We start from the raw sequence: 22,858 nt of genomic DNA, 5'->3' as shown, positions 1-22,858 counted from the left end.
AAAATCAAATGTCTCAATGGGACGACTCACGGATGCACAAATAGTCGATTAATTGTTGGTTAGTAGATAACCAGGGGCCGGTTGTATGAAAACCGGATAGCGCTATCCGCCGGATAGTGTTTTTTTCAATCGCTTTAAAATCGCCCGTTGTTTTCTATAACTTTGATTAAATCTTGGTATTCCTAAATCGAGTATCCTCTTTAATTATTGCTGGTCCCAAAAATGAACTTTTATCAATTTTCGAGCATTTTTAGAACGGTTGAAAAAATCACTATCCGGTGGATAGCGCTATCCGGCTTTCATACAACCGGCCCCAGATAAAAAAGTTTTTAATACTAGGCGCGCAAAGCAGGTTGGTCGAGTTAATGGCACTATGATACTCTCCTACCAGTCCTACGGAGTACGAGTAGTATCCGTGAGTCAAAAAAGACTACAAATTACAAAAGCATTACTATACATAGCATAGTTTTTACACGTGAATCAAATATTACTACAAATTATAAAAACGTTCGCATTTCGCAATGTTTATCGGATGGTCTCACTCGAGTATACCTAAATCAGCTCTTAATGTCAATGAGTTTTTTTATGAAACGTTCCCGATTTGGAAAAAGCAATTATTGCGTGTTTACTATTAATAGTATTATACTATTACTACCACCAAGCTTGACTTTAATTGGTTGTACATTAATAGCATAAAGGAAGTCAGTCTCAGAAAAGTGCTGATAATTCCTAGTAACACAATCCCTCTTCGCTCCTTCAATTTCCTACCCAATCATCTTCAAATTGCGTCCATCAAATTTAAGTTCACAACCGAAATTATCAAATTACTATACACGAAAAGGAAAGATCATTCTTTCTAAGCAGTCTCTTTTCATGCCTGCTCTTAACTGATGTTTCTTTACCCAAATCGTCAGCACTATGGTTGTCAATATTTTCAATATTGGACATCTGCTGCGACTCGATCACTTTCACATCTGAGCTTGGTTTGTCAGGATGTTTTATTTCTTGTGGTAAAACTAAATGGTGGTTTTGACTTTCAATTGCTCCAGATGGCCTTAAGCAGCTATCATCATTATCAGCACGAACTACGCCATTGCCTTGTTCAGTTGGTACTTCATCTTTCTCTGCAGTCGTACTTCTAGAATTAGAAGTGCTAGAAATAAGCGAATCTTGGTTTTGACATTCATTTGGTGCAGATGGCTTCAAATTATCATCATCATCAGCACGAGCCGTCTCATCAGTTATCTTATCGTTTCCTTTCGTTGAACAAGTGCTAGAAACAACCTCTTTTTCCTGTGCTTCTTCATTACACTTTGATGATACTTCTTTATGTTGTTGAATGCATGCATTTAAATGAAGACAATTAAATAATTTGTTGTGTGTGCCAAGCACAAGGCAATGGCTACCATTATGCCACTGCTGTATATGATCTACTACAGTCATGAAGCAAAGTACAACATTAAGAGGGCATTGACAGCTTTTATAAACACGAGTTAGTTCATCTGAAGGAAATAGCTTAAGCGTTTCACGATCTTTGACCCAGCGGCCATCTTCGCAGTTGAAAAAACAAGGAAACAGACTGACATAAGTTGGATTATTTGGTAACTGTTCTAAAACAATTGCCAGAAAACACAAGCTTAAACAATCTCTTTGACGACACCAGGCGATATTCAGTTCATGAACCAATTCTGGGCATTGCATGAAACTGCTAGACAACAAGGGAATGATTAACCAAGCTTTGTCTAAATACGTTAACCTAGTGGAAGCATTTTCGTCTGTCGAGACCTTCACAGTATATTGCGATCCATTTTGCGACGTAATGATATTTTTTAGCAGGGAACAGGAATCAATATCTTCTGAAGAACAGATAATGTAAATGTCCACATTGCAACTTTGATCTTTTGGTAAAAACGTCGAGGTGCCGTCTCCTTTCTTTGTAACAACTTCACTGGGTGCATCAACAACCAAAGAAATAAAATCTTCTTCAAAAAAGAACGATCGAGATTCTTCTAAACATGTTTGTAAATGGATATTTTCAGCTAAAATGGAGTTTCCTGCACAACCTATATAATAAGAAAAGAAGTTAAATAATAAATTCAGTTTAAAAGCTTCATGGTTTGATAGCTATAACTCAAATCACACCCTGTCAAATGTACAAACGCTGAAATTGTTTTAAATATAATCCTTATATTTCGGAAACTGCACATGCACGACACTCAGCAATTGATGAATGAGAAAATTACCTTCAAACACATTCAAAAGAAAATGATTACATAAAAAAGACATGGAATTATTCTTTCCCTCTCCATTATCGTCATAACAGTTCACGGGTGACAACATATTTAACCAATCAATGTTTGCTTCAAGCGGTTCAATCACGATCGGCCAGATTTTGCACTTGTCTTGAAGTTGAAGTGCAATAGATAGACAAATTTCTTCATTGCAGACTTTAGAATGAAGATAGTCATTTGAAATCAGGGCAATCACGAAACGTGAACAGTCTGAAATAAAGAGTCGCAAATTCAGTGGCCGCGCGGGTACAACCGTTAACCGCCATACTATCCGCGTGAAGGATAGCGTTATTAGCCTATAGCTGTTGGGCATACCAAGTGCCTGCTGGTATACTAAACAATTGCGTGTTTTATTGTATACTATTCACTCGACAATGGTCGAGTCCGCCGGAAAACGCGGTGTATTCGACCATGGGCGAGTTGCTGGAAAATGGCGTATTCGACCTTGGTCGAGTCCGTCGATCGAGAACGCCGGAAAACGGTAGACTCGAGTAAATTAATGTTATGTTGCATATTGTCTAACCACGTCGCATATTCACTAGCTGGACCCTTTGACAATTTGTTCGTTTCAACTTGCGAATTTTACGTGCAATTTTCTTCTTTTTATTGATGTGAACGAGTTAATAAGTTACGAATGCTCTGGGGCCGGTTGAAATCGCAGTGAAAATCGCAAGTGTAGATCTTAAGGTCAGACCTTTAATTCTATTATATAATATTAGCAAATAACATTCAACTTACTCAGAGCAGTGTACAAGGTAAGCTGCCACGCTCCACCAGCCTTTAACTCAGCTGTGTCGATAAATATATTAAGATCAGGTCTCTGATGTCGTAACTCTTTCATAATCTGCATCGCACGGTCTGAATTACAGTGGGAGTAGGATAAGAAAATATCGTAGTCTTGTTTCACAGGCTTGGGTGTGTTTCTTTGTTTGACTCAATCGTTTCGCATTTAAGACTACCGATAACAGTGATACAGGCAGCATTCAATTTCTCTTGAAAACTAATCCTGGAAACCAAAAGGTAATATTTAGAGACACTTTAGAGTTCAAAAAAGTTCTCAATCAATGGCTATTTTTGTCCAAAAAGATGCACAAATTCTAGCACTTTCAATTCTCTTCGATTTCTTCGGCCTTTTGGGAAAACTATTTTATATCATCATTTACAGCTATGCCGAGCAAGATAAGATGTCTTATTTTTAGGTGTGTTAGGACTGATCAAATGAATATATAAAAGTAAAGTTCGGTTCAAGTTCAAGTACGGTTCACTAGATAATCCAATAGAAAGATCACACACTTCTAAGCACTGTGGGTAATCAAAGAGCGAAGCGTGTTGAGGTGACCTAAACGAGGTTGGAGTTTGCCTTGCGCTGGGGCACCGCAGAAGAAATACAAAATTAAACTACAGTATGCTAAAAAAATTGACAAGAAAGGCTTTTTTCAAGCTTAGGTCAAATCAAAAATATCAAACGATACTTTGGAATCTAAGATTGATACCTGCAGTCAATATACTGTGTGATTCTCATGTAGGTCGGCATATATGGCACATCAGTAATATACAGCGGCATTAGGACACTTCTTGCATTTTACGGCTGGAATAATGCAATATGTATGCTCTGTACAGCGGTTGATTCGAGAAACGACGGAGTAAGAGCCATGACAACGTTTGGCACTTTTTAATGATGTCGTACAGTTGGTTTTGCCAGGATGTTTCCAGATCAAGTTTTGAATGGTCGTATAACCCGGATATTGCTTCTATTCTTAAGTAGAACATCAACTACTTCGTCAACATTTCACGTCTTCTCACTGTAAGGACAAATAAATATCGTATCCTTCAGACTCAAACCTATATAACGAAACCAAATAGTACATATGTGAGACTGCATGATACATTAAGCTAAGGTATATTACATTTTTACCTCAAAATAAGCTGTGCTTAATGTGTATCAGTGTATGCCTGATTATTTGTTATGTATGTACCTGGTCTTGTTCCTCGTCTTGTTCTTCTTCTTGTTCATGATTGGATTTCAATTCTTTAAATAAGTCAAAAAGTGGCTGATCAGCTTTGCTTATGTTGTCAATATTCCTGGAAAATATGACAATTTTCAAAGAACGCAAAGGTAAGCCGGCTTTCATCCAATGTACAGCAGCATCCACGAGAAGCTTGAGCATCTTTGTCTTGGACTTACGCTGAAAAAGAGATTTGGAATTAACACATCCATGGCATTGTGTCCAAAACTCGAGATTATTCTTATGTCGTTATAATTCTCCCTCCATTCATCCTAGATTTAAATGTAGTCTGGCGAAGTCTGAACATTTGATCAACTTTTTCTTCTCAACATCGATCAGTCATCAGTGGGGGGAGGGCAAGGCTATAATTGAGGTTGGGTGTGGGTAACTGCATTTTTACGTACACAGCATTGGACTTTGTCCCACTCAAAGTGTTGTTTATAAATAATTCGACGATTGTAGTCTAATTAAGAGCGAATACGCCTCGTTTCCATAACTTATAATAATCATACACAACCTGGTCTCCTGACGCGAGAATCGGCATAATAACTTTTCCTTCATTATTAGATAAAATTGGAACCAAACATCTGAATACATCTCCAACAACTTGACCGACACTTCTGGAGATGTTACGCCTACACACGATGAAACAATCGATGATGAAATTGACCCCAATTTTTGTACCTTTCATAATTACAATCAAGGCCTTACTCTTACCCTCCTTCAAAACACAGTATTTTTCTAAAACTGAGATGATCTGGCAAAGGTTTGGACCACCAACAAGAGTAGAGCTTTCTTAAATCTTCTTCTTTGTCTTTGGCCAGTTGTTTTACACTTATCCCCAATCTTAAAAACAACTGTCCAATCAGAGAACTTGGTGTAGGACTGTAATCACCTGAAATAATGTTAAACGCCATTATATGGGCTTATTGGCCTATGCCTATGGCCCTAGTTGATGAAATCCTTTTTTATCCCCCTCGATCGCCTTGGTTTCCTACCCAAGGGCAAGGTAATCATAAATTAGATCACTCTGACTGATAAATTAAATCTGCTGTTTTTCCAGTTTGTTTATATTTCAATCGCCTAGTAATTTAGCCGGAGAATACAGGAAATCAGAGAGTAAACTGGTCAGTTGTATGAGGACTAATATCCAGGGGTCGGTTGTACGGAGGCTGGATAGCGCTATCCACCGGGTAGTGATTCATTTCAACCAGTTCCTAAAAATGTTTGAAAAGCAATAAAATTCTAGCTTTGGAAGCAACAATTATTAAAGAGGATCCTCAATTTAGGAATACTAAGATATAATCAAAGTTTCAGCCAAAAACGATCAACGGACGATTTTAGAGCGATAGAAAAATCCGGCCCCAGTACGGTAGTTTAGGACGCTTGATTCAAAGCAGGTGACTGACGTCTCCTGACGACAATGCAGCTGCATGATGTTATCATAAATAGGCGAGCCTGAACTGATATCGTCGTCGCATTAACAGAAAACTAGATGATGAAATAGATATCTTTTAGGAACACATGACAGTCGACAGAATTAAAATGACCATTTGGTTTAGTGCGTTTTAAGTTTTGTGTTATGTTTCACTAGCCCAGCTAGGAGATGGGATGGTGCCAAACATCGGGCTAATAATACATTACAACTATTCCCAACAGGATTGGGGAACCTCCCTAAATAAAAGGTGAAGCATTTACTCTAATTCTCGCCTACTCAGCCACACACAAGCTGTTCATGATTTTAACTGCATAACTGCAACCCAATCTTGCAAAACTCTTGGTGGTGGAAATCTGGGGAATTTTCAGAAGGCAGTCATCATCCTTATTTTCAAGCAGCTGATGAATAGAGAATATAGTCTCAATTGACACTCATAGAACACCAAACTGGGCCTTGATTGTTAAATTCTTACTTACAATAGATTGATAGAAAGTTTTCAACACATTGCCCCCCAACTGAGTATGCTTGCAGAGACATATTGAAGTTACAAGGCTGCCAAACAAGGATGGATTGTTGGCACAATAAAGAAATCTGATGCCTCATATTGAAAAATGTTACACATAACTTTAACAGAAGTGCAATTAAAGGTATATATGATTTTTTGCATATTACCAGGTCATCAACTAGCAATAATGATTTGATTAATAGATTACATCAGATCGACTTGGTAAGCATAAAGCATACTGCACTATACACTGCTTGTGTACAAAAGCAATGCAATTAATGAAGGGAGAGATTATTTTTGCAGCCTACCTAATGCCTATATTGTATCTTTGTGTGGTGCAATGTACATACTACATGTACCTTATTTCTAGGGTTTTTCTATGATGGTTTAGTGGGTAGATACATTCCGTATCAAGGGTATAGGGTAGGAGAATTCATAAATTAGGATGGGATATCAAGGGTGGGGTAGGGAAATTAATCTCAAATTACTGAAAAAAAAAGCAATTTAATTCTTTCTCAATAGCAACTTTACAACTATTTATTGAAGTATGCGTGGTATGCAATTTGATTGATGAATATGACCATGGATAATAAAAACATACTAATAGTGTTTTTATCATCCATGATAGGACCTGATAAAATAATTTTTACCCTCAGTCTTGAACGTTTTCTCAATATGTTCTTACATAAATAGTCAGGATTCGTGCTTCATTATCATGTTTCAAATTAAAATTTAAGCTACGCGCGAGTAAAGCCACAAAGTAAATATCATGACAGGCCAGCAAATATTGTTTATAATCTTGTGCTGTCACTTTGGCCCTATTTAATATAAATACACTGTCAAAAACGCACCACTAGTCTGCTACAAAGGTGAACAATTCCCTCAATTTCACTAGCAAATTCATTAAAACGTCGGAATTATCCATACGAAACCCCAAGGTTGTTGACTGTTGAGACGGCCGACAAGCAAAGTTAAAAATTAACAAGTCTATTTTTCTATTTTAGTTACCCTGCAATCGATTAACCCCGTACTTTAAGAACTACAAGATTGTTTGAACTAGCAAAAATCTGGCAAAGTGGACATACATAGTTACCTGGAAACGCCGATAAAACAAGAACATCAACTTCGTCCTGTTTCGGCAAAGCTGTAATATCTCCGATGCAAAGCTCAATAAAACATTTACCTATATCTGTCCCAACCTCTAGCGCGTTAACAACACGAATTCCTGTCGTCATATTGCAAGATAAAATTTACAACGTTCAAAATGTTCGATTAACACCTCTCATAAATCCTTTTGGGTTGTACTCCAAAGGTTCTAATTCTAATTAGAAATTCGCAACGTACTTATTATAATATACATTGTGTAATTAAAAATTATTAATTAATGGTGCTGTTTCCACAGTGACCACACACGAAATAGTATTTTCCTTGCCTGCGAAGGTTTTGATTACAACCCATGTATTATAGCATTACATATTGATAAAATTATTTCCATTACAAAGGCGAACGAAGCATGGACGAAACCATTCCTAATCTTCGATTTTTAAAATATTACGTTTTTCTAAGTCTTCCATTTCTTTCAACAGGTAAGCTACATCATACTCCAGTTCATTAAATTTTGACAGGGAGACCTAAAGACAAAGCAAGTGTATTATGACATTCTGGAGTTAGATTACAGTGATATGCATGCATTTCATGATAACCATTGGAGAACTGATTTCAACCTTACAAGTTTAATCCTACAACATTGGTTGTAGAAAAATTAATTTCCCACCTCAAACGATTTTATACTGCCATCACTTGTTTTCACCTCCATAAAGACTGTTGGCACCAGCACTCGATTAAGTGAGCTATTTAATTAATAATAGTTTGAGACACTTGACTTTCCCAACTTTGGTCAGTAAACTAGGAGGTCAGGGTTTTATACCTGGTCGATATTGTCACATCTACTCTCCATTTCAAAGATTGCAGCCCTGGCAATCTTATCCTATTGCTTAATACACCAGTTTCAACCCTAGTATGGCTAGAGGAAAAAAGTGATATATGAAATGTACATTCCTTTCCAGTTCGAAAAGACTCACTGCACATTTTATACTTTAGAACCAATGTAGAAAAAAATTAACAATGAAAGTTATAAATGAGCTGCCAGGTCATTTTGGGAACTCTTTTCAAGTTAGCAATGCATGTATGCATGAATGATATATTAAAATTATATGGACTAGTTGGAACTGTCAATTGAACACCAAAATATAATAGGATTTGGGTCATGTGGTAATGCAAAGAAAAGGTTTTGCTGTATTGAATCAGCACTTTAGAGCCAACCCTCATTATTCAGCCTACCTCTTGAATACATTCACAATGATTTCATTAACAAAGTTTTCAGGAATTCTAAAAAATATTCACAAATATGTAGTACAAAATGAACATTAAAATAGATAAGTCGACTAAAAGAGAGTTACAACTCATGTATAGATTATTAAAATTCAATGTGCACATTTCAAAAGCTTACTTGTAGGATAATAATTCAGCTTTATAGGTTTCTTGCTTTATTGATGTTAGTGTCAGTCTTAATGTTGCTTTCATGATTTTATGTAATCCAGAAAATATTTGTAGAACAGAACCCTCAGAAATATTTTTATCTCTCAAACTACACAGTATGTCCTGATCAACTTCATAATTTTCAAGAGAATGTTGGACTACTAAATAAAATAAATTGACATGGTATTTAAACAATTATCAATTTGCTTATATATACTGCAAGTGAGAATAATATGGTAAAAGATATAATCTTGGATAGCCAACTGAAGATGATATACTGTATATGACATCACATATTTTGTGGAAGGCATCTTTTCAACCATAATGGAACTGATATGGGTTAATGTTGGGCTTGCTATTTCCAACGATCGTCTTGGGTACATTTATGTGCCGCTAAACTTATGGAAATTAGAAACATATAGGTATGCAGGGTGTGTGCACATTTTACAATGTATTTGGGGGTAAGTCCAGTGATTTCAGGGTGCTGGTGTTTTTTCTCATTTTTTATAGTGATGGGTATATGTGATGCTGTGCACAAGATCAACTTCGCACAATTAAGACAGGTTGAGGTCTAAGCACACCAAGCTCTTTCATTCCAAACTGGATTGTTGTACCCAGACTTACAACACTGTCACTATCGTGCAAAATTGATATGAAAATTTGTATATAGAAGAAAGAATACTGGAATACTGGATAAATTATGAAAATTATGAGATCACCAAAGGTGATAACAAAATATACCTTCTAAAAGCTTCTTGAACTTTTCCACCTTTAGGCTAGTAAGGTATGGTACCATTTTTCGAACTTCTGTTGGGATTTTAGATCCATGAAAAAGAATACTATCGCCTTGAAATGCGGGATTTGATCTCAAAGTACCCGTTCGATCACGAGTTGGTGGAGCAGCCATACTTCCAGTCTTCGATTACCGTCGTCTGGATTTCTCACTTGGATTTCTGGATGCGACGAAATTCCTTAGATTTCCTCCCAAATTCCGTATTACCCATTACGCTAAGAATATATCCGTATAAATTTAGCATTTTATAAGTTGCATGACTTGCATCAAACTCCAACCAGTGACTCCAACCGCCAAAATGAACAGGGCTTAGTTACAAACTTTAACAATAAGTGATTTCAACAGTTTTTCGAGGTTTTTCAGGCACGTTATACAAAGAGAGCAAAGCTAAGGGCTAACATCACCTACAAGTATAAACAAAACTCCTTCCGCCGTTTGAACGATGGTTTTTTTATGGTGATGACAACAATTGGTGGACAATATAAACTTCCTGTTTTTATATATATATATATAAAATACGTAAATTTGCATTAAATATGTCTGTTGAACCATAGCAATATCAATATGTTTTAAATAAACTAGAAATATAATAAAAAAACTGTTATATGGCTGTGTTATTAATATGAGGTTTAATCAAAAGGAATTAGCGTTTATCGCTCTCCAACCAGCTGAAACTTTTGATCTTCAAGGTTTATTGTGGTTGAAAGAAAGAGATGGTTTTTTTTTGAAGCGAACTGAGTGTAAGTGTTGTTCCAGGAAACAGCTTGTTCTTTTTATAGTTTGTCTATATCTGAATTGCTATACTATATAATATTATTCGATATAATATCCACCAAGTTGGCAAGACTGGCTGACTGGCTCTAGCTCCGCTTCCTTGACTCTTGATAATGTGACAATACTGTTTAACTGATATATCTCATACAATTAGGAGAGGAAAATCAGCAGACAGACCCCTCTGAGCACCATAAGCATTTACCCTTTTGGCACTCCTTCACTATTACCAGTACCTTGTTTGACTTGCTTTAATATATATTGAGTATTGACACTTAGCAAAGTTACCACAGGTGTTGAGTGTACAAATGTGTATTAAGTTAGCATACAGAAGACCTGCATTTTGCTTGAGGGCGGTTAGGTGCATTCTGGATTTGACTGAAAATGCATGACATAAGAAAGTCACAATATACTGTATATACAGTATTTATAGGATGAAATAATTAATGTCTTATTGATAGGCTAATGCCTTCATTAGCCCCCATTATAACCATGGAGCAGCATCGCAGCATACTCAAATAACTTCATATCAATTTTGATAGAACAACTTCCTACAATAGCCAAAAAACCTAGGCAGTTGTTATACCAAATTTGATGCAAAGTTAATTAACAGGCAAATACTAGGTCATATTAGACGCAAGTGGTCAGGATCAACATCGTTCCCCAGGGACCCTAAACATCGAACTGGACACTAATCTTGAACTGCCAAGTTTCACAGAATGGTCTTATCATAGTACATTGTGTATTTTGTGTATAATATTTACACAACGCAATGACTGAAGTAATTAGCAGTAAGTCTGAAATGAGATGTGAGTACCAGTCTCACAGTATACTGAATGTTTTTTTAACAGCATATACAGAAAGATGGTGTAGATTAAAAGGAAATCTTTTATTTTATTGTAAAGGAAGTGAAAAGGTACTGACACTGATCTGTTATGAATATATAATTGCCTCTTTATGTAACTCCTTTCACTATGTATGCAATTGATAATCAACTTGAATATTTGCTATAACCAAAGCAAAATTTTATGATTATGTGATTGTTCATGGTACAGTAAGTAAATTGTTCAAATTACATTCAATGTTTTATACTATGTTTTTAGACCTCTGAACTTGCTGGTTTGTTGGTTTTAGAGAGATGCAATATCAATAAAGATGTAAACTCTAGCAGGAAATATGCATTTACTCTAGGTATACCACCAATTGATTGTTTTCATTCAGGGCCACACAGAAGATTTTTGGGGCCAGGGTCAATTTTTTTGTTAGGGGGCCCAATCCTGTAACAATATTTCCTATCATAGCCTTGATGGCATTCACAAGGTATTTTTGGAGGAGATTAAGCCGTCTTATCTTGGGTGGCTTCAGAGGAAATTTTGAAGCAGACAATGTAAATGAGGTTTTCTATATGTTTCTGGTGAGATTTTTCACAATTTTTAAACCTATTACATTGCATTACTCGAATGCAATGTAAGAGTATTTCCTAATAAGATAAGTTGTTTAAAAATCAGGCATTGTATAAAAGATCAAGTCACTCCCAAATCATGCAATTGATATTTACACAAAAAATCAAACTGCCAACTTGCGACCTGTGTTGCAAACGGTTTGCAAGTTAATGATAGTTATACAGAACTCTTATATTCTCATAAATATATTTTGAAAGAAGAGAATGAATATTGCATATTATTAGTGGTTAATTAATGACCTTGATTCGTCTTGCTGATGTGACCCGCGTTGTCACCAATATTTCAAATATCATTACATAATATTATTACATTGAAAATATGAATAGGTTAAAATGCTACGTTCAAAATATCTTACATGAGTATACTACTTTGTATTTTAAATCTCAGTGTGAAAATTTTATTCGAAGACAACGCAATGCTTCTTTCCGCAATAACTTATTGCGCCAATAGAACAAGATGGAATTAAGAACTGATAATGAGAAAATGAGTGTCGTACTCCAAGAACTTAAGATGATTGCTTTAAACGTTGCTTTTGGCGTCAAGCTAACCTCAATGGCAGAAGGCAGATAGCAACTGAATGTACAAAACAAAACAAAAAAGCATGTTTTAGCATCGCGTATTCCTTGCAGGAAAGCCTTTCGACGTTTAATGTTTGCAAGACCAGTGATAACATCAATCCTACGTCTGTTATATACTGCCAAAAAAATTCTTGTATGCATAAAAACCATTGCTAGCATAGTTAGTGTTATAAATACGGTTTGTATTACTTTCACTGTTCCTTGATCGATGAAATGTATAAAAAAGTAGGCTCGTAACGAATGGACAAACCAAAGGATTAAAACGATTTTGAAAATACGTCTATTCGTTACTTTTTCTCTATGAAAAACTGGATGTATGACTGACAAATATATTTCAAAATTTAGGGCCAAAAATGTGACAACTGATGCAGACACAAGTATTTCAATTGCTAGGTGACTCATCATGACATTTAAACATCTTTCATTTCCACGTATTTCCCTGCTCAGATGTAGCAAAAATAGCGGTTCTGCGATGAGTCCAGCTGCTAAGTCGTTTGAAGATAAAACCATTACAACGAAAAACGAAGTTTTCCGTTTTAACTGCGGCGATTTCCAAAACGCATGGATAGCCAGATAGTTGAGAACTATTATCAAGAGCGTTTGTATGAAATTGTAAGTTAAACAGACGACATGGTTGATATAGCATGGCCGACAATGAAAACCAGTGACAAGTAACAACTCTAAATTCTCCCAAACGCAATATTCAAAATATTTTTCAAATTCTGCAGTTGGTGTTGTAGATGTTTCGTTTCGCGTCATGTTTCTTCATTTCAAGAGCTCTATAATTGCTTAAACTGACTTTTGATAGCCTGGAATAATTTTTGTTTTATTTGGCCTATCATCTAAGACTAAGTGCCAGATGGTTAAATAGAAAAATGAGATAAAGACGTAATGACCCTTGGCAAATATGACAATATTGATATGGAAATGCCATCTATACATGTCTCTCCGGCTGTCTTTGAAACATCACTACTTCTATAATATGGATTTCACGTAGCTATTCCCATTACATTTTTTCAAGCTTTTAAGTTTTAAGAATTGGCTATATATTGATGGGTCGAATATAATTAATCAAGATATTACTAGTTTTTCCTCAAGTCACAAATTTGCATTTCAAGAAAAAATGTGTACTTTTGAGATTACAAACTCGTCCACGTGACTTGAGGTAGCCGCCATCATGTCGCGCCATTGACGAGCTTCGTTTTGTTGAATAAATGCATGTGTTCACATTCTTATCAGTAAAATTTGTGAAAATGTGATATTCTGTTTTCATCGTAATGCCGGCCTGCCGTCATGACAGACCAGGCTTTCAGGAGAAGAAAAGGATAAACAGATATGCAAAATACGATATTTTTTTAACTCCAAACGACGATGCAAAAGCCATTTTTTTATTTATCATCAGTTCCTATCCTATCAGTTCGAACCAAGTGCCCAGGAAACAAACGTTTTGCGCTACGTTTCACTACCATGTGATTGAGGCCGTCGCCAAATCTCGTCATGCACATGCACAATGCAACAACGAACACATAGCCTCATTAAACTAACGATCTGTTCGTCAAATAATTATAGACTAAACGTTGAAATTGATTATTTTTCATATCATGTTTGACCTCATTCAGTAATTAATAAGTCGCACCGTGTCACGTTTAACAAACGAGTTAACTTTTGATTAGTTGAATTCCCTCATCACGATATTTTCATGAGCATTTTTGGGCGGGGCTTCGAAATGAAAATTATGTATAGCCCTTTATATCCACGAACTTTTACTACCTCCAGCATTCTGTTTATATGAAGTGTAAATGCATGGTATACTTAATTCGGTATAGTGTGTATACTGTTAAAGGTGGATAAAATTCATCATCGAATATTAAAAATGTCAATTACTGACACTGTATAAAGCCCCCCTTAAATGGTTGCTAACTTGCGAAAGAGCACACTGACCCCCAGTCCTTGCTCCTTGGTGATAGATCGTTATCATGACCAACGTGGGCAAGACGAACTCTAGGGGATTCTTGTAATAGCTATAGTTGCCTTAAGAAGGGCCTGGAGGTGAACTGCATCAGTCTCATCACGTTGCTTACATCACTAATAATTTATTTTAATTATAAGGAACAGCGGCTCTTATTTTTGGAGGCTTACTATTTTCTAGTGTTCGACAGACAAGACGAAGGACAGCATTACCATTTTGCGGCGAATTCCGAAGCTGAGTATAACGACTGGAATAAACATATAAAAAATGCAAGGTTAGTGTTAAGGCTATATGCGATTTTGTCTTTTGATAGATGTAAACGAGTGAATAAGTTACTGATGTTCAAATAAGAGCTTTTATTTACCAGAGCATTCGTAACTAATTACTCGTTCACATCTATCAAAAGAAAAAAATCACACATAAAATCGCAGCAAAAATCGCAAGTGTAAACGAGCATTTAAGTTTTCATTGAACCGTAGCTTACATGACTATGCAGTATATATAATGATGATTGATTCTTGCAGCTACGAAAAGCTCAAAGAAAAATTACAAAAACTATGTGAACAGATTACCGAGATGACTGGTGAGGTAAACAATATTATAAACAATATCGTGTTGGGCATGGGCATGAACTGTGGGATGGGAAGTCAAGTCCATCCACAGCTAGTTATTATGCATATATCCGTTGGATTGCAAACTGCCCTTGTTAATTTTAGCACCCGTTACCGCATAACCATCCATTTCGTGATGATAACGACAGCGAGGTAAGCATTTGTTTACGTAAGTATATACCTGTGCCCATCTTTGATACTCTGAGGTACCAGGTTAACCACCGGCCTCTTAATGCTTCACTAAGTGAACAACCTGGTCGGCATTATCGATTCATACGCCCGCGCCAGCTCTAGTTAGCGGAAAAACTTTCCGTCGATGAGAAAACACATATAGTGCACATATAGTGGCAGCCTCACGGGAAGTTGCTCTCACGTGTTTGCGGCGGAATTTATCAATTTTTTTCGTGCAATTTTAGCCTCCAAAACCACCAAAACCGCTTCACAAACCTCCGTTGCTGGAAATAAGCATGGGTAATGTTCATGTAAATTATAACTTTCTAGCATATATAGAATTTTGAAAAACTCATTCTGAACAATATGTTAAGTAAAGCTATAAATATTGTCAATTTATTACACAGCTTGCAATGATCTAAAACCAACTGTGGAGAATAAATATCCAAATGCAGTTATAGTTGTTAGTACTATGACCCCTCCTGGAGCAACTTGGTCCAGACTTGCACAGACTGAAATAATAGAGGTATTACAGCATGATCAGGACCTGTTGAGGCGATTTTTATTCCAATACTGTTTTTGTCCAATTTTCTGTGCGTGCATGTTGGATTTTCTTGTGTTTTAGCAAAAACGTCACCCATATTTCTTGACGACTATAAGCATACCTTCTGGTGGAAATTACAGTGAGGTAACAAGACTAAAACTTGCTGTCTTTGATGTTCGCGACCGAGATAAAGAAGAGGCAAGTAGTTCACTAAATATAATGTGTATGTAATTTTTTAACTTCAAGACAAATCGTCTTATTGCACAAAACGTCAGGGTCCTCGTTCTTCAAGTGAGATGAATTTTTTAGATGACTCATTTGGGTCAGGCAGTTTGTACAATCAAGGATATATTGGATTCCACGAATCAGAAAATTCAACTTTCTCTTACGTGAGTTCATCATTATGCTTTCCGAGAAGCAGAGAATAAATATTGGATGATATATAAATTCAAACAAGTGTACCCTTTATACAACATGCATGTTTCTTTTTTCGGACCCTTTACATGTTTCCGCGGTCAACAGTTTCAAAATGTCATGACAATTTCGAAATGTTGTCTGTTTTAGTGGCTTGGACTCTCCAACGGCCTCAGGGACAATAACATTATTAGGCTGGAAGGTAAAATAATTTTTATCAAAATATAGATCTAAAGATCAAAGATCAAAAGATCTTTCTTTCTTTTAACTGAGAAATCTTTCTAATTAACTACAACAAAAATGTCATACTAATGCATGTATTTTAGGTTGAAACTGTTCAAGATACTTTGGTAGGTATATAAAGTTATTGTAAATAGATTGTATTATGCATCCTTGAAAGATTAGTCAAGTATATTAATGATTGTATTTTTTTAATCTTTGAAACAAGATTTTTCACCTATTTTCAGGCGGACACTGATGGAACGTTCAGACCAAGATGCGGCTCAATAAACAAGTGCGTAAACGATAATCGTTTGAAGCAGTTGTGTTATAGGGTGCCTTAGGAAGATAGATCAAGGAGAGTGACGCCCGGTTATTATTGGTGTTTTTTTATCTTCTATTTAGACCAAAATTCGACAATATGTTACAAAGATCATTTAGATTTCCTACAATGTAAGTATTGCATGTGGTTTTTCTGCAACGAAAGATCGCGTCATCATAATGGGTTGAAAAGTCAATTCGATACTTTTTAGCTTGGGTACAGAGGTGAAGTTTGTGGATATGATGGGCGAAAGCTTTCTGACGTTCAGAATTCCTCAACAATTACTGTAAGTCATGAGTAAAATACGATATTTCATTTAGTAAAATGATTAGTTTTCGTCTTGAACTAAAATGTCGTTACCTATAGTTTACCGACTATATAATACGTTAAAATGTTTACCTTTTTGCAAATGCTTATATACCGCGATATAATTTCAAGTTTACAATCTGAATCATATAATATGCGTCGGAGATCAAACTTCAGAAATTGATACGAGAAAAAGAAAGTATAGAAGTATAAGGTAGAAACAGTAAGAAAAAATATACTTATTCGTATTTTATTTCTATTGATGAGGTATGCGCATATTTTTATTGATAATATGTTTAAACCATGCATGCATGCACGGATGTTTCTACAAGTTACTGAGTCATAGCAAGTTCTTGAGTCGTATATTAGCGTTAGGGTTATTTAGCGGGACTGTTTCCACGACAACATCAGCTGATAGATCTGTAACTAAAAAATATTTTTAATGATTTTAAAATGGATTCAAAAACAGTGCACTTCTTCATTGCAGTCACACATGAAAATGATATGTGACTTGGAAAAACGCGATCGTTGCACGAAAAATTTATTTCCCACAATATAATAGTATCATTTTTATTGTCTTACACTTTGTGGTCTGGATGTGCTTCGAGGTCGTCTTGATGTAAAACTCCATGGTCGCCTGGTAGTGCGATATTGTTTGATACGTCGGGTTGTGCGGAAGACAAAACGCGTTGTTTGTCGTGGTGGTGTTGGTGTTTGTCGTGTTGGTGTTTGTTGAACGGTCGGGAAGACCTCTGATGGTGTTGCCTTTATTTGCCTTGATTTCGTTGAAGAAATCTGTGCTCTAGCAGCTATTGATTTTGAAATGAGGTTGACATCAATTCTGGGTGTTGGTGTCACTCGCCATGGTCCAAAATCTGCTCGGTACACATCTCCTATTCTTAAAAAATTGTTTTCTGATGGCTCGTCACCTTCGTTTTCTGATGATATATCGATTAGTTTGTTATCTGATGCTATTTCAGCTTCGTCTTCGAAAACATCATAATTCTCACCATATGTACATGGCAGCAAGAAAATTAGCAATAACGCGAACAGAATACTTTTCGAGTGAATCTTGTGGTATAATGCCATTGCCTTAATCCCCAGAGCAGCTGGTATTACAACTATACACTATTTCAACTTTTATATGAGACTTCGCCCTTCGGGCCATGATTGTCAACGCCCATGATACCTATTTCATTACAAAGATGCTTTAGGTTACCGTCTTCCTTTTTCATTTCATGTGCCGGACTTTCAAACTTATTTAAAGAGTGTCTGTTGGCAGAATGCATGCCTTATTATTATACACATGCAACGTCTCGAAAAAACTCAACAAAGTCTTAATCTTCACTGGAATGAAACAGCGTATAAAGAAGCTTTTTCAATTGCGAGGTCGTATTTAAAAAGCATCCCTTTCTTTGCCTTTTGTAAAGCATTTCATAGATCCAAGTAATATAATGAATATCTTTATTGAAACAAACCATTACTGAAGTGTATGCGATTTTGATGTTTTGCATGTCACTATATTTTAAGCATTGGCTTTCCTGGTTGTCAGGAAGAAAACAATCATAATCGGTAAAGGGCAATGTAAAAATGTCATTTCCTGTGCGTCAAAACGTTTTTTTATTAGCCGCCGTAAGCATCCGCTCCTTATTTTCAAGTTTTCTTATAGAGTAGGGGATGTCTGCTGCATCATAAAGACCTTTCTCTACACTATATCTATATCACTGTCTGTAAATGTGACTTTGAACGTCTTAGGCGTCCGAAGATGATGAAATAATACCTTTCAAGAACGCAAATAACTAAAAGTCATTATTACCATTCTGATTATCATTGTTTCCATTGCATGCAGTCATTATTATAACTGTATAATCTGTATTAGATATACTTGTGGCAATGGTAATGTTAACATATGGCCTGCCCTAAACCACGAAATTTATTCGTTAATTTAGTGATCGTGATTTTCATGCTTTCTTGTTGTTTGATACACAATATGAATCTCTATACGGACTTTACCTACTCAAAACCACAGAATATATGCATGCAGCAGGGCTCCTATATGCCTTACGACGTGTCTCTCTGATTTCATTGCAGTCGACTTTGCAGGGCCGGTAATGGCGGTTTTGTTGAAGTTTTTAATTATGCATGACATTAGCTATATGGCAATATGGCATTGTAGCAATATTTTATGAATTTTATTGTTATGGATGAAAAAGTAAGCTGCATTCAATGGCTTTTACGCGGAGGCAAACTAGGAAATAGTTAAGAATGAGGAGACGACATAAAACTGCAATACAACTCATTAACTATGTTGAGGTAGATTTGTGCAAAAAATGTTCCTTTCTCATCACATGTCTATTGTATTTTGTTCAGATAAACTAATAGCAATCTTATAATTAACATATTTTTCAAGTCAAGGTTGAGGAGCTTAGCAAGACGAATGCCATTGGTAAATTTTGCTAAAATACAATAGACACGTGATGAGAAAGGAACGAAGTTGTTGTGAGAAATGAGTTGTATTGTATTTTAATTTATAAACAACACTAGCGAGACATGGATATTAGTAATTGCCTTGCAAATATGGCGGATATTATTTTGAGGAGTGCATAAACTTTGCTTGGCCTGCTCCCTTGTGTCGTATTGAAACTTTTCACTATTCGGCCTGGATGTGTCCGTATAAGTTCGGACTAGCTAAGTCTAAGGTATCCCAAATTGCTCTAAATGAATAATTACCAAGACAAAAAACACTTTTGTTTTTATGCATGTTTATTATTTTAACACTTTATCATTCATTGCAAAAAGAATTCTAGAAGTTCCCAGTGACTATATAAATGCATGAATATTAGTTATGTATGCACGCAGTTCAAAAGATATTTAGCCTAATAATTTCCCGATACATCTACGCCCATAGCATCTGATATTTCTGTAACGTGATCTGTTATCACAAACACAATCCAATGCCCGTTGGTAACATATCCATTGAGGAATATTTGATCTACGACATGAAGCATATGTTGCGCAGCACCGTTGACAACCATTATAGATTGGCAAAACACAAACATAACTTTGCTGGAAGATCGTTCGCCTAGGAACCACGCACGTTAGACCACAGTCAAATGGACAAACCTGAAAGAAGATTAAAATATTTTTGGGTTATTTTTTGTTTATTAAAGACACAAGCATGCATTGCAATGATTGCATATAGTATTTAATATGAAAATATAGAAGATACTTAGGGTTATTCGCCATTATAGGCGATAAATAAGGCTATCGTTGAAAGCATGCACAAATAATGTTTACGAGAGATTTAACTCTAACAGTCTAACTGCATGGCTTATAATAACATCGCATAACTCACACTCGGCCGGAAAGTAGGTCTTGACCTTCTTGTGGGTCTTGGCCTTCTTGTGGGTCTTGGTGGTCTTGTTATTCTTCTTGACGTTGCTCGTCTTGATCTGAACCTTCGAAACCTGAGCCTTCGTGTTGTGCTAAAGCCCAAAGTAGGCGTTGCTCGTGGTGTTGGAGTTTGCTGAACGCCTACTGCTGTCCGTGATGGTTGAATCAAACTTGGTGTCACTCGTATATGATCTTCTTGGTACTCTTCGTCAATATTCGACCATTCGTTTTCCGATGGTAAACCTTCTGCTTCGTCTTTGAAGTCATAACTCTCACCACGGGTGCAAGCCAATAGAACAACTGTCAGCAAAGCGAACAGAAGAGTTTTGGAGCGAAAGGCTGCCATTGTCCAACTCTAGATCTTTGGTCAACTAAACCCCTGCACCTTTTTCTATTCTTATATACACGAGGTATATATGGACCTTTTGTACATGCCAATATCACCTCCGTGAGTTCACTTCATTTTAATTACAAATAATATTTCCGTTTCATCTTTCCTGTTGTCCCCTATTTCTGCGACATTTGGATGCCTACGCGACTGATGACGTATGTAGGAATAAATGCCGTTACATCAGCAAAATTTGAACGGAATCCTGAGTGTGTACGCTGGTTTCAACTATTGTGTAATACTGCTTTGTGATATTGCTCATGAAAAAGATCATAATTTCTAAACAATATGAATTGTTTAGGATTAAGTATATGATTAATGAAGCCTCATTATATGAAGGTATTTGAGGAGCCTTCTCACGAAGTGGAGTGTCTTGTTTTTCACACATCAAACAAAGACCATCAGTCAAACATATATGCAAAATTTTTACGAGAATGGGGAACTCAGCTCCAGTGAACATACAAGAAAAATGTTCAATAACAGGCTAAAATAAATGTCCTATCTGGATATTTTGTTGATATTTAATCGACCCGCATGTTTGTATTAATATTGTTATTATATTAATACTAATTACTCATTTGCCAAGAGATGCATGAACGTTGAGCTGAATAAGCGGATTTATTGCGTTTACGTACCATTGTTTACACGGATTATAAATTTGCAAATAAAGAAAGAGACATCCTGTTATGTTCGGCATTGCTCTGAGGGGCTGAAAGGCAATATTGTTAAACTAAAACTATCCCGGCCTATTGCTACGTAATATCTCTTTTAACCTTCTTTATAGATCGATAGACGATACAATTTATCAACTCCATGGAGCCCATTTCCATTCTTGACTATACTTGACTAGCCCAGGCATATGATCGCAGGTGTTCTTCAAGAGTCTATCTTGTAAAACCTTACTGCGAGTGTTATTTGTATTTCAAATGATGAAATCTTTCTCCTCTTTTGTCTCATAAAAACATTACTATGAATGCCATAAATATACAAAATACAAAATTACCATAAATATACAAAAAAACAAACGTAAATTTACTATACTCATTGATGAGCCGATATAATAACAATATAAATAAACCTTTTTTAAAACGTAAAATGTAAAACAAATTTAATATTTTCCCTTATTGCGCGAACTGAGCAGCTTAACTAATTATCGGGAGGAGGTTTAGCCACTAATAATACTCCACATGTCTATCTTATACATATCCACATCTATTCTACGTTGCATTATAGGGCTATCACACACGCATGCAACTTCATGACGAAATGTGAAAGAATTGACTAACTTTTTAATGCATGAAACTGCACTGCTTATAGTTAATAATGCAATGATTAAAAGAATTGTGCAATCGTGAACAGCGATCATAATCTCTTATTGCCTCTTACAGGAAGGTTTTCATATCTGAAGAAAAGCAAAAGATTTTAGACTTAAATAATCTTGGCGACGTAAGTGCCATATCGACAACTTGTATTTTCCCACAGTTAGCAGTGTGGTTATTTTCATTAATTGCATGCATGGCGGGCTCAATTTTGACCCATGCTTATGTGTCTCATGCAGTGAACTGTAATAAATAACTGTTATATTCATTTCACTGGTCTTATGTTTGAAATCTAATTTCTGCCGCTAACCCGACAGGTTTTCTTCATAGGATGCGCGGATAGTCTGATCTATATATATTATAATTGCGCGGCAAAGTCCAGTATCTGTCATGAAGTTTTTCTGAGCCCTCTTGTCAATATTAACATGATTATTCATTACAAGTTTTCATGATTATTTGGTACAAATTGCATGGTTCGCTCAAAATGAAATTTCCCTATTTCAAAATATATAAATGTGTTTTTTAAAACCCTTTCAGTCGGGAAAATTTAAATTTTCGAAATGTCTGGTAGTTTTAGTAAAACACGAAACTGTAGGGTCTGGAGTACCTATAATATAAGCAATTTTTTATGATTTATCAGGTTATCTTCGCTCTTAACGTTGATGTTTTAAATTTCAATTCATAGTTAAACTCGGATTGGGACAATGTGCGTCAGGAAATTCTCGACAACCATTTTAAATTAGTCAGTAATTATACTGCATCATTTCGTCATCTGAATAATTTGAGAGGTGCGAAAATTTGATCACTTGCAGTAATAAT

General features: G+C 35.9%; 4 protein-coding genes and 1 pseudogene across 5 annotated transcripts in view; 1 reads left to right on the top strand and 4 right to left on the bottom strand.

The window, feature by feature from the left end:
* Positions 1-163: 163 nt before the first annotated feature.
* On the bottom strand, positions 164-7,486 carry LOC114521542 (annotated as a pseudogene).
* A 44-nt stretch (positions 7,487-7,530) lies between these two features.
* LOC114521445 (COMM domain-containing protein 5-like) lies at positions 7,531-9,830 on the bottom strand. The gene is made up of 6 exons (XM_028541900.1): positions 9,520-9,830; positions 8,750-8,939; positions 8,581-8,628; positions 8,168-8,263; positions 8,015-8,090; positions 7,531-7,871 (listed from the first exon to the last, which is right to left on the bottom strand). The coding sequence occupies exons 1-6, from the start codon at positions 9,683-9,685 to the stop codon at positions 7,770-7,772; spliced, it is 678 nt and encodes a 225-aa protein (XP_028397701.1). The 5' UTR covers positions 9,686-9,830; the 3' UTR covers positions 7,531-7,769.
* Positions 9,831-10,095: 265 nt separating this feature from the next.
* The window catches only part of LOC114521635 (type I inositol 3,4-bisphosphate 4-phosphatase-like), a 38,996-nt gene continuing 26,233 nt past the window's right edge, over positions 10,096-22,858 (top strand). For both annotated transcript variants that reach the window (XM_028542134.1, XM_028542133.1), the window contains exons 1-17: positions 10,096-10,311; positions 11,194-11,258; positions 11,446-11,533; positions 14,533-14,626; positions 14,877-14,940; positions 15,069-15,116; positions 15,380-15,434; positions 15,542-15,660; positions 15,760-15,876; positions 15,988-16,067; positions 16,243-16,294; positions 16,419-16,442; positions 16,560-16,606; positions 16,717-16,764; positions 16,845-16,919; positions 22,109-22,166; positions 22,725-22,827. In XM_028542134.1, the coding sequence (XP_028397935.1) occupies positions 10,194-10,311; positions 11,194-11,258; positions 11,446-11,533; positions 14,533-14,626; positions 14,877-14,940; positions 15,069-15,116; positions 15,380-15,434; positions 15,542-15,660; positions 15,760-15,876; positions 15,988-16,067; positions 16,243-16,294; positions 16,419-16,442; positions 16,560-16,606; positions 16,717-16,764; positions 16,845-16,919; positions 22,109-22,166; positions 22,725-22,827 (1,255 nt within the window). In that variant the 5' untranslated portion in view covers positions 10,096-10,193. The remainder of the gene's footprint in view (positions 10,312-11,193; positions 11,259-11,445; positions 11,534-14,532; positions 14,627-14,876; positions 14,941-15,068; positions 15,117-15,379; positions 15,435-15,541; positions 15,661-15,759; positions 15,877-15,987; positions 16,068-16,242; positions 16,295-16,418; positions 16,443-16,559; positions 16,607-16,716; positions 16,765-16,844; positions 16,920-22,108; positions 22,167-22,724; positions 22,828-22,858) is intronic.
* Positions 11,541-13,318, bottom strand: LOC114521638. Its single transcript, XM_028542137.1, has one exon. The coding sequence runs from the start codon at positions 13,140-13,142 to the stop codon at positions 12,189-12,191; it is 954 nt and encodes a 317-aa protein (XP_028397938.1). The 5' UTR covers positions 13,143-13,318; the 3' UTR covers positions 11,541-12,188.
* On the bottom strand, positions 19,681-21,157 carry LOC114521639. The gene is made up of 2 exons (XM_028542138.1): positions 20,295-21,157; positions 19,681-20,062 (listed from the first exon to the last, which is right to left on the bottom strand). The coding sequence occupies exons 1-2, from the start codon at positions 20,676-20,678 to the stop codon at positions 19,811-19,813; spliced, it is 636 nt and encodes a 211-aa protein (XP_028397939.1). The 5' UTR covers positions 20,679-21,157; the 3' UTR covers positions 19,681-19,810.

This window comes from Dendronephthya gigantea, unplaced genomic scaffold, assembly GCF_004324835.1.
Source record: "Dendronephthya gigantea isolate DGI-Jeju-01 unplaced genomic scaffold, DenGig_1.0 000020F, whole genome shotgun sequence".
Lineage (NCBI taxonomy): Eukaryota > Metazoa > Cnidaria > Anthozoa > Malacalcyonacea > Nephtheidae > Dendronephthya > Dendronephthya gigantea.
This window is presented reverse-complemented; position numbering and strand designations above follow the sequence as displayed.

Excerpts from the sequence above, each read along its gene's own strand:
- LOC114521638 (XM_028542137.1), bottom strand. The coding sequence starts at position 13,142 with ATGACGCGAAACGAAACATCTACAACACCAACTGCAGAATTTGAAAAA.
- LOC114521445 (XM_028541900.1), bottom strand. The coding sequence starts at position 9,685 with ATGGCTGCTCCACCAACTCGTGATCGAACGGGTACTTTGAGATCAAAT. Across the intron at positions 8,940-9,519 it reads GTTCAAGAAGCTTTTAGAAG|TAGTCCAACATTCTCTTGAA; the intron begins GTATATTTTGTT and ends TATTTTATTTAG. Across the intron at positions 7,872-8,014 it reads GCAGTATAAAATCGTTTGAG|GTCTCCCTGTCAAAATTTAA; the intron begins GTGGGAAATTAA and ends CTTTGTCTTTAG.
- LOC114521639 (XM_028542138.1), bottom strand. The coding sequence starts at position 20,678 with ATGGCAGCCTTTCGCTCCAAAACTCTTCTGTTCGCTTTGCTGACAGTT. Across the intron at positions 20,063-20,294 it reads GACCTACTTTCCGGCCGAGT|GTTTGTCCATTTGACTGTGG; the intron begins GTGAGTTATGCG and ends ATCTTCTTTCAG.